Below are 11,493 nucleotides of genomic sequence, written 5' to 3'. Positions count from 1 at the left end.
GGCCTAGAATGTGATGTTATTGCAGGATGATCTGCAGATTGAGTGACTGACCTGCTCCTCTCTCTCAGTTTCTCCGTTTTACTCAGAGAGGATCAAGCGTGGTCTGGTGCGTCTGTGGCCGCAGGATCAGTGTGTCCCTGAAAAACTGTCTGGTCGACTGGTCACCTCAAACATGCTGTGCGCTGGAGACACCCGAGGGCTGGACGATGCCTGCAAGGTAAAGTTAAGAATCTCCACAACCAGCGCAGAGCCTTGGAGATCAAATCTGAATCGACCTCCCCCAGATCCAATTCTCATTATTTAAAGGGCCATGAAACCCTCTCGTTTCAGCAGGGTGTTTTCACACCTCTACTTTGGAAAAAGTCAGAAAAGTGGGCGTGTCCAGCTCTGTTTAGGGGGGAGTGTCGGAGGAACTAAAGTGGGATGGTGTGGGAGTGTCTATTTGGGCACGCGCGAGTTTCAGAGTCAAAATACACACACACACACACACACACACACACATACAGCAGAAAGTGATGGTGTTTAACCTACATGGACATCTGTAGTCGAATTATTTGGCAAATTATTAAATGGTGGACTTTAACTGCAGTTTGGCTCTTTCATTCAGGGAATTCATTCATGCCCCTCACGACAAACGAGATATTTGATTCGAGGAGCTGCTCTAAGCGTGTATTTTTCATGCAATGTTTGATACCGCACGGCGAATGAGAGAAAAAAAAACTCAGCATTTCCCAGAAACTTAGATGCACACGGCAGGTAGTGTCAGAAAGCCGCGTGTGTTATTCCGGTCACTAAATGCGGTGAAAATCCTACACGAGGTTAAAGTTTGGTTGTGGTGCTAACGTGTTTACACTCTGTGCAATAGTTTGTTAGATACGAACAAACTGAATAAACAAAGAGCACTGGTCGCTCACTTACCAAATCTGTAGAGACAGGACAATCACCAGCAACTAGAGCCGCGTCTTTATTAAGAGGAGACGAGCAGCGAATCCGGATCTCAGCGTTTGCAGATGAGAACAGCTCTCAGGTAAACAATAATCCTCCTTAGACACGTGAGTCATTGTTGTCGCGCGTCGCGTACACTGTTAATCCACACGTGAGTCTGAGCTCTCACAGAGAGAAAATGAAAACAAAACTTCACTGCAGCAAACTATAAAAGCAACACTTCACGCTTGTTTTGCCAACACAACGTGGCGTCTCTGTCCTGAAAACACGGTGATAGTAATGAATATTAATGAAGTTGCACAATAGAGCGCGCTGATTGGTTTGAACCAAGCCTTACTCATGCATTAATGCAGCACACTGTAAGACGTAATAAGACTCACTCTGGCACAGGCGTCCAGTCTGCACGCTGGAATACACGCTATTATGTCATGACCGTGACGCAGCTTCAAAAATTCGTTTCAAACAGGAAGTACGAATTTGCTTGAAATAACGCAAAAACAACCAATTTACACTTTTTAGTGAAATATAGGTGTCCTAATAGTGTTTATAGCAGTGTGGGACACATATACCACTGTCAACAGCTCAAAAAATGTGTTTTGGTGTTTCGTGACCCTTTAAGTTAACTAAATAGCTTAATTCTTCGTTTACTAAAATAACCTTGATCTTCTTCAGGGGGATTCTGGTGGTCCTCTGGTGTGTCAGAAGAACGGCAGGATGACTCTGATGGGTTTGATCAGCTGGGGCGACGGCTGTGGGAAAAAGGACACGCCTGGAGTTTACACACGCGTCACCAAATACACAAATTGGATCTCCAGCAAGATGAGCGCAAACTAAGACAAGCGCAGACAGAAAGTCATGTGCTGGAGGAAAAAACATCACATTCACCAACCTGCTGGAGTGTTTGTGACTGAAGGAGGACAACATCTGAGAGTTTGTGAGTTTTTGCACACCGGACTGCACATCTGAATCCAAAGACCATGTTTTTATTTCACAGCACACAACGTGGCCTTACATTTGAGCCTTTAAACTCAACGTTCTGCAAAGGATGACATGAAATACAAGACTTTTGGGTGCTAAAGTGCACACTCGGATGCACACTGCGCTTTGAAAGTACTTTAAGTTTACTATGAGGGCTGCACGATATATCAGTAGCTCAGAAATGTAATATGCAATATGTAAAAGGACATTGCATTTACTTAAATACTTGCATTCTCCATGGTCTATGAGCAAAGTTTGGTGCATTTTAATTTAATAATATAATTTTGCTGCCATTTCTGCTTGTACGTATTTCTGCTTGTACGTACAATTTGATTTAGCATCTAATTAAGCGATTAATTGAGTATGCAATTTACATTTTAATACTGTGGTTGGAAATGGCAAATGTAAATTATATAAATTCATTTCCATTTTGCACCAAATTTTGCATGTCTTGGAAAATGCAAATATACATACAGATATACCAACAATATCATGGTAATTCATTACTTTTTTTATTTTGTTTGATTTTATTCCTATAATATAGTAAGAATTGCTCATCTCCCAATGACGACTGGGTTTAGGGGCGGGGTTTGGTGCCACGCCTCCTTTTAAAAAATCGTACATTTTCGCACGACTGAACTCGTATAAATTTGTATAAATTAGCCAATAAACAGAAATGCCAACAAAATCACGGTAATTCGCAACTTTTTGATTTAGTGGCTAATTCGAATGAATTTGTATGATTTTATTTCTATAAATTAGTAAGAATTGCTCATCTCCCAATGACGACTTGGTTTAGGGGCGGGGTTTAGTGCCACGCCTCCTTTTAAAAAATTGTACATTTTCGCATGACAGAACTCGTATAAATTTGTATAAATTAGCCGCTACATTAACAAAGCGTAAAATATTTGTTTCCTCGTGAGATCAGGCTGGTCATACATTGACATTTAATATATTACATTTTGCATATTACCGTTCAAAAATGAAAACACGATACTGCGAAAATATGCAATGTTTTTGATATGTCTTGCAATAATATTTCTTGTGATGTAACATTTCTCTAGTCTAGAGGCATGCTATTTTAAATTTTAATAATTTATTTATGTTATGATCATACAAAATAAACAGGTAATAGATATTTTTTATGATCTATTTAAATCTAATTTAGACAAAAAAAACAAACATGTTCATTCAAATGAAGCACGATAACTATAAAGATAACAATTGTAAATATTTCAGACCACAGCTATAATGATAAAGATGTAGAGAAACGATATCGTTGGGATGACTTTTAAGCTAAACAGGCTAGCAAATTAAAATTTAAGAATGAAAGCTACTCCGGTATCTAGTATTCAGTGCTTAATTTGTAAATTGCGAGGGATGGGGTGATGGGTGGGGGGAGATGTGTCGCAGACGACATTGAAACCAGGGGGTTTCACGTATAAAAGCGAAGAGGGTTGGGGAGTCGCGGAGGAAAGTGAACAGTAGGGCGGGGGATGCGTTTGAAGAGGGGGATCAGTATAAAGAGGTGCCGGATCAGATTTCAGAGGTGCTGGATCCGAATCCAGCTTGTTCCCGCACAAATTAAGCTTTGCTAGTATAGTTTAGTCATCTTTGTGTTTCCTTATTAAAAAATATTTGTTGTTTTTATTTCACTACTCTGACTGCTAAATTACTGTTAGATTAATTACACAAGCTGGATTCACTGGTCAAATGCACTAGAAACGCAGCACTTTAAGTACATCTGCTGGTTACAATTAAAAATAAACAACTAAAAATAAATAAATTGCTGGTGTAGACACAAATATATCATCATTATATTTCTGTTTTTAGTTATAGTCTATAGTGTGAAACATTAACTTTAGACATTAAGAGACTGAATGACTGAAAACCTCGGCAGGTATACTGATTCTGATTAGCTTTTTTCCTGTCTTGTCTCAACATCTGCTTCAGTATTTATTTTCAGCTCTAACCAATAGTAAAACAGCACTATTATATCAATTACACAAGCTGGATTCACTGATCAGATGCAATAGAAACGCAGCACGCTGAGGACATCTGCTGGTTACAAAGAAAAATAAACAAATAAAAATAAATAGATTGTTATCATTTGCTGGTGTAGACACAAATATATCATCATTATATTTATAGTCTATAGTGTGAACAGCCCTTTAGACATTATAACCCAATGAATGACTAAAAACCTCAGCAGGTATACTGATTACACAAGCTGGATTCACTTGTCAGATGCACTAGAAACACAGCATACTGAGGACACCTGCTGGTTACAGTGGTATAATTCACAAAAAACAAGCTAAAAATAAACAGATTGTAATAATTTGCTGGTGTAGACACAAATATATCATCATTATATTTTTATTTATAGTTATCGTCTATAGTTTAGACATAATAACACTTTGAGTGACTTTGGGTATTCTGATTCTGATTGGCTGTGTTTATTTTTAGCTCTAGCCAATAGTAAAACAGCACCTACTGAGGAGGCGGGTATAAAGATTGTACAGCCTCATCTGATTGGTCAAATTTGGATAAACAATCTATGCATGCAACAAACAAATGGTTGCCACATCAAATCAGTTTAATTAATTGCACCGCTCTGCAATACAGATATTGCATATATTATTATTTTTACTTTTATTATTTGCTATTATTATTATTTTTCTGATATATTGTGCAGCCCTATTTAGAATAACAGATTTCGAGGCATTTGGCTTTGCTTTTAAACATTACATAAGTGATGCCACTTTTGAATGTTGCGTGATGCTTTTATACAGTGTTGTAATGAGGATTAATTGTAATAATGGTAGAGTTTTTACTCTAAACTTCTGCTGGGTCAGAGAAACATTTGTTTTCATGCTAACAGACTCATTGAACTGTATTTAATACTTCTTGTTAACTGGATGTTTGACTGCAGATCAAGTTATTATGGAATTTAGACGTTGGGATGCATATTAAGTTAATATTTAAGTATTTAACATGCCTTTTATAAACTTTTATAGACATAAACAGTCAGCTAGTGCTAAATTATTGTTTTTGTATACAGTAAATGCTTGTACATTATTTTTTGCCTGGCTTTTTATATAAAAACATTGAAATTAAATGAGTTTTTTCTTCCTGTATTAGTTTTGAGTTGAGATGTTTAGTGAAGTTACAGTGTCTGAATGTGAATGAGTGAGAAACGGTTACAAAATAAAAGCAATTTCAGCATTTGTAAAGCAAATAAAAATCCTCTTTGCTTAAATTACAGTCAAATCATCTTTATTTGGCTACTTTTACATTGTAGATTTTTTCAAAGTCACTTTTTAAGGATGAACTGGAAAATAAGGGCTGACTAGATTATAAAGTAGAGCTGAATAAAGAAATAACTGGGATTATAAAATTGTTTCGTGATTAGTTATCTGTTATGGGGAAATCTAAAATATGTCCAAATATGAACTTATACTGTATATAAAAAATATTTCCAATATTTAAACATGTTTTATAGTATTTAAACTACCATTTTTGCAGTATATAAAAATATATGTTTTGTAATATAATATTTGTATGTGTATATTTTTATATCTGTAAAATCCAAACATGTTAAATGTGTATAATATCTGTTTTGCATATGTTATAAATTATTTAAAAGAATTGTAAGTTGTCACCTTTAAATACTAAAGACATTTTTTGCATTCTGATTGGCTATTTTTCTGACTTTTCTAAACTTTTCTATGGCAATGATGTCATCATCAACTTTATAATACATCCAGATTATTCCAGATGTATGTATGTACAGTACGTATGTGTCAGTGGTGTAGTCCTAATATAAGGTGGTGTACTGTTACTCACCCAATCCAAATTTTAAAAGTAGGCAAAGAAACGACGAAAGTTTGATTCATTTGCTATACTAAACATCGGTTTCCTGTAGCTATTGACTTCCACAGAAGATAAAGCAAATACTATGGAAGTCAATGGTTACAGGTGTCCAGCTTTCTTCAAAATATCTTCTTTTGGGTTCAACAGAATAAAAAAGCAAACCGGTTTGGATGACAATTTAAAAGATTTTTTGGATCATTTCACCACTATTTTTATATCAAATTTAAAGGGGACTGAGGCGATCATTTAGTAGTGTACAGTTCATAAGGTAATCGCAAAAGTTTTAGAGGGAGGGCTTGGCAGGTATAACCTTGGCAGGTATTCTAATTCTGATAGGCTGTTTTCCTATCTTGTCTCAATTTCTGCAAGCAGTGTTTATTTTCAGCTCTAGCCAGTAGTAAAGCAGCACTATTATATCAATTACATGAGCTGGATTCACTGGTCAGATGCATCAGTAACGCAGCACACTGAGGACATCTGCTGGTTACAGTGTTGTAATGCACAAAAAAACTAACTAAAAACAAACAGATCGTAATTATTTGCTCGTGATTATATTTATATTTATAGTCTGTAGTGTGAACAGCCTTTTAGGCTTTAAAACACTATGAATGACTAAAAACCTTGGCAGATATTCTAATTCTGATAGGCTGTTTTCCTATCTTGTCTCAATTTCTGCAATCAGTGTTTATTTTCAGCTCTAGCAAATAGTAAAACAGCATTATTATATAAATGACACAAGCTGGATTCACAAGTCAGATGCACTAGAAATAAGAATGTTATAAACAACCACAACATCCTGACCTAAAACACTAAATGGCAAACAGTACATGTAACACACACAAAACAATGGATATTAGTATTCAGATAGTTTTATGAATGTAAATCTTACATTTTGTGCCTATAATTAAATTATTTCTTTATGGGGACTTTGTCTTATCTTTAATTAAAGAATAGTTATAAATTATTTAAAAGAATTATAAGTTGTCACCTTTAAATACTAAAGACATTTTTTGCATTCTGATTGGCTATTTTTCTGACTTGTCTAAACTTCTGCAAGCAGTGTTTATTTTCAGCTCTAGCCAGTAGTAAAGCAGCACTATTATATTAGGTGCGTTCGACTTCATGCAGCGCTGCGCAGATCGATCGAAATCTGTCTTAAAGCGGTGCATTCTGGTTAGAAATCTTGTCCGGATTGATGCTGCGCCGACGCCACGTGACTGTCACATGTGGCAACAAAGTACCGCGACAGCGCTCCGAGATCAGACGGCAAACTCAGACCGTGCAGCTTCTGAAGAGCGACTGCAGGAGCTTTGATGACGACACCGATATTACACGATTGGCCGAGTTCACCACATGACAACAAACACGTGTATTTCGGGTTTATAATTGGACAAATTCCGATTCAAAAGTTTCAAAACAAACAATTCACTTTTCACACCCTCTCTATCCTGTACACGTCATGCTTATTAAAAGACTACAAATATTTTACTGCAGTAATCATCTTTTGTTAAATTATCTGGTTATAAAGGTTAGCTTGTTTGCACAGGTTTATTTTTTAACTTTTTTATACAGACTATTTACTGCATTAATTTCCATGAACGATTTAAATGATATATTTTAGTGTATATTTTAGTGAATAACCTAAATATGAACTCAAATAAGTCTTACAGGCTTGAAATAAAATAATCATCATCATTGATCCTGCCCCCCTAAAGCTCTCTTAACAAATTAAAGTAAAGAACTATTTTATTAAATAATTATAAAATGGCTTTATTATTATAATATAAATATATATTTTATTTCCTGTCTAGCAGTTTAAATGCTACCTGCTCTTTCTGGGAAACTTCTACATAGCTCACTTATTTTACCTTTTGTTCTTTTCAACACAATCTTTTTGGATTAAAATGCTTTTTTGAAAATGCTTTCATTATCCAAAATAATGTCATTTATTAAGACCTAATCAAAACACCTTGTTTTGCTTTTTACATTGGAAATTTTTATATCTATAATTGTACATATATGTAAACCCTTTTTTAGCAGATTCAAACAAGAAGTATTAGCCTAAAGATTGATGTTTAACTCGTTAATTTATGCTTATTGCTTTGTATTTAATAGACCTGTTCGTTTTTATGTTTATATTAACCTCTCATTTCCTCTTATTTCTCTTATGCATTTGTTATATATTTTATTCATAATTCTCTCTTATTGTTTAAAAAGGAACTACAGTTTGTAGAGACTGTATTCTGTTTTATTTGTAAATGTTTTGTTGTTATAAATAAAAATAACAAAAAAATATGATGACGCCATGTGATCGGTCTTCATGACTGCAGCAACTTTGAGTCCCGAAGTGTCCAGCTGTCCGTCTTGACGGCTCCGTTTTCAACTCCGCCCCGCCTGCGCTCGGCTAATCTCGTTGATCACCGGCTGCAGCTGAGCTTTATGTCGAACGCACCTATTAATTACATGAGCTGGATTCACTGGTCAGATGCATCAGAAACGCAGCACACTGAGGACATCTGCTGGTTACAGTGTTGTAATGCACAAAAAAACTATATTAGTATTCGGATATTTTTTATAAATGTAAATCTTACATTTTGTGCCTTTAATTAAATTATGAGTTCTAAAAAGTCTGATATAATTGATATCATAATAATGATTAATTGCATCCAAAATAAAAGTTTGTATCTACATTTTCTGAAATTTATGCTGTGTATTCAGGCTTCTGTTAGCACTTTCCAGAGTTCTTCTTTAGCTTGAGAGTGTCTTATCTTTCTTATTCTATTCAGGTGATCTCACACAGCCTTTATAATATTCAGGTTGGGACTTTGTGGAGGCCATTTCATGACTGTCTGTGTTTCATCAAAGGGGTGGCAGTGGTACCTTTCCAAAATTGTACTTGAAGGGTCAATATTGGTACCTCAAAAGTATATAATAGTACCTACAAATTTTAAGAGGAACATATTTGTAGTTTTAGGTAGTAATATGTACCCTTGAGGTATTAATATGGACCATGTAGGTACATTTACATTTACATTTAGTCATTTAGCAGACGCTTTTATCCAAAGCGACTTACAAATGAGGACAAGAAAGCAATTTACACAATTAAGAGCAACAATGAATAAGTGCTATAGGCAAGTTTCAGGTCTGTAAAGTCTAAGAAGGGAAGTATTAGTAGTATTAGTGTTTTTTTTTTTGTGTACCTTTTGTGTACCTTTTGAAAAGGTACCACCCCAGTGACAGCTTGCGTACCTTTATTTCTTAGAGTGTATGCTTTATTTAATTCACCTCATTTAAACACTCAACAACTCTGTTGACAACAAACAGAGCACTATTGTGAGGTAGCTTGAACGATCGAGTAATAAATCCCAAGTTTAAAAATCTCACAGTTTGGTATGGCAATGATGTCATGATCAACTTTATAATACATCCAGATTAATCCAGATGTATGTATGTACAGTACGTATGTGTCAGTGGTGTAGTCCTAAAAAAAGGTGGTGTACTGTTACTCACCCAATCCAAATTTTAAAAGTAGGCAAAGAAACGACGAAAGTTTGATTCATTTGCTATACTAAACATCGGTTTCCTGTAGCTATTGACTTCCACAGAAGATAAAGCAAATACTATGGAAGTCAATGGTTACAGGTGTCCAGCTTTCTTCACAATATCTTCTTTTGGGTTCAACAGAATAAAAAAGCAAACCGGTTTGGATGACAATTTAAAATGTTTTTGGACCATTTCACCACTATTTTTATATCAAATTTAAAGGGGACTGAGGCGATCATTTAGTAGTGTACAGTTCATAAGGTAATCGCCAAAGTTTTAGAGGGAGGGCTGAATGGAAATATAAGAGGGCTAAAGCGACGCATGCTGTTTTATAATTTTACTTGATCGTTTCAGCGAGACATCATTCAGCTGATTTGTTGTGATCTACAAATACTCAAACTCAATACTCAAAAATTAGGAAAGTCTAATCAGCAAAACAAGTGAGTATACCGAGGGTATGATCCTCAGAAGTCGTAATACCCAAACAGCTCGTGGAAAAGAGTAGGCATGCTGAGTATACGTGCGTATAGCAAGGACTACACCACTGGTATGTGTGTGTATATTTGAGTCCTGATGGGGATGCACTTTGTATAAATCTTTAAACATTTTTTTTTATTGACAAAAAATGTACAATTATGACTGATTCTGTGGCAAAGGGGAACATATGTCCATTATACCATCAGTAAATAAACAGATGTAATCAGGCCCGTGCAGAGACTGTCCAATGGGCATGTGCAGGATACATTTTTTGAAGAGCGGGGGGTGGGGGGTGGTTGTAGTCGCGCTTACTGACGAGCGGTGTTGTCGCGCGCGTACTGTAAAGCGGGGGGAGGGGGCGAGGGAGCGCCCGTTCTCAAGAGCTGTGTTGTCGTGCGCCTACTGGAGGGCGGTAGGCTGTGTCGCGAGGGCACTTTTGATCATTTTGGAAGGGCACTTTCTATCCAAGAATAAAAAGGTTGAGCCCTATGTGTGCACGTGCCTGGATGTTATGTTGGCCTTACTACACAACACCTACACCTACTCAAGGTCTTTAAATAAATCATTGGTAAAATCTAGTTCAACAAACTGTACGTCATTCACCAGGAACACCCTGACAAATATCTAATGGGGAAATCCTCTCAATGACATATTCAGTCAGTTGTTAGTGTTCATTTTCTGAATGTTTTAGTTCACCAGAGACAGACATCTGCTCATCGGGAATGTCAAAAATGAAGAAAATACAGTGAAAAAGCGTCTTCTTATCTGTGCAAAATGAAAGAGGAAGAACAAATCAGATGAGAGCAGATTCATTATATTTTCGTTTTACAATAAGATTGTGTGTTACCCAGATGGTATACAAATGTGGGCCCCTTTAAGGCAGTTATGCGTCACTGGTGGTATTTCTTCAGACAAAATGAATGTGAGCATGAAGTGGCCCACCTGTACATTTCGAAAGAGGTGCCAAAGATTCAAATTCATATATGGGCCATTTAAGGCAAAGATTTGGCACTTGTGGCAAAACGTAATCTGAATATGAGCCCAGTGTGGTCCATGTGGAAAATTATCAATTTGGCCCAAATGATGGAGGACAAAAGTGGGCCACAGTTGGCAAAATAGTTACATAGTCATTTAAGGGTAATCTGGGTCTAAACCTAACGTGGCCCACATGTGTAGGTGCAAATGTGGCCCAGAGAAAATATGGCAAATTTGGCCCAGGTATTTTAAAACAAATGTGGGCTACCTTTGGCGAATATTCAGCACAGTAAACTCTGGCTAAAGGAGCCGTTAGCCTATAGTGGCCCAGAGACGATATGGAAAATGTGGCCCAGTTGTTTTAAAACAAATGTGCACTACTTTTGGCGAATATTCAGCACAGTAAGCTATCGCTAATGTGGATTTGAGCCTATAGAGACTCAGGTATGATATGGCAAACGTGGCCCAGTTATCCTAAAACAAATGTGGGCCACTTTTGGCGAATATTCAGCACAGTAAACTCTGGCTAAAGCAGCCGTTAGCCTATAGTGGCCCAGAGAAGATATGGAAAATGTGGCCCAGTTGTTTTAAAACATACGTGGGCCACTTTTGGCGAATATTCAGCACAGTAAGCTATCGCTAATGTGGATTTAAGCCTATAGAGACTCAGATATGATATGGCAAACGTGGCCCAGTTATCCT

The 11,493-nt window shown here is 36.5% G+C and overlaps 1 protein-coding gene across 2 annotated transcripts in view; it reads left to right on the top strand.

Moving 5' to 3' along the window:
- plat (plasminogen activator, tissue) overlaps positions 1-5,182 on the top strand; it is a 50,103-nt gene extending 44,921 nt beyond the window's left edge. For both annotated transcript variants that reach the window (XM_087264121.1, XM_087264120.1), the window contains exons 14-16: positions 69-217; positions 1,618-3,149; positions 4,805-5,182. In XM_087264121.1, the coding sequence (XP_087120247.1) occupies positions 69-217; positions 1,618-1,779 (311 nt within the window). In that variant the 3' untranslated portion in view covers positions 1,780-3,149; positions 4,805-5,182. The remainder of the gene's footprint in view (positions 1-68; positions 218-1,617; positions 3,150-4,804) is intronic.
- The last annotated feature ends 6,311 nt before the right edge of the window (positions 5,183-11,493 follow it).

This window comes from Danio rerio, chromosome 8, assembly GCF_052040795.2.
Source record: "Danio rerio strain M-AB ecotype USA chromosome 8, GRCz13ab, whole genome shotgun sequence".
In the NCBI taxonomy this organism is placed as follows: domain Eukaryota; kingdom Metazoa; phylum Chordata; class Actinopteri; order Cypriniformes; family Danionidae; genus Danio; species Danio rerio.
This window is presented reverse-complemented; position numbering and strand designations above follow the sequence as displayed.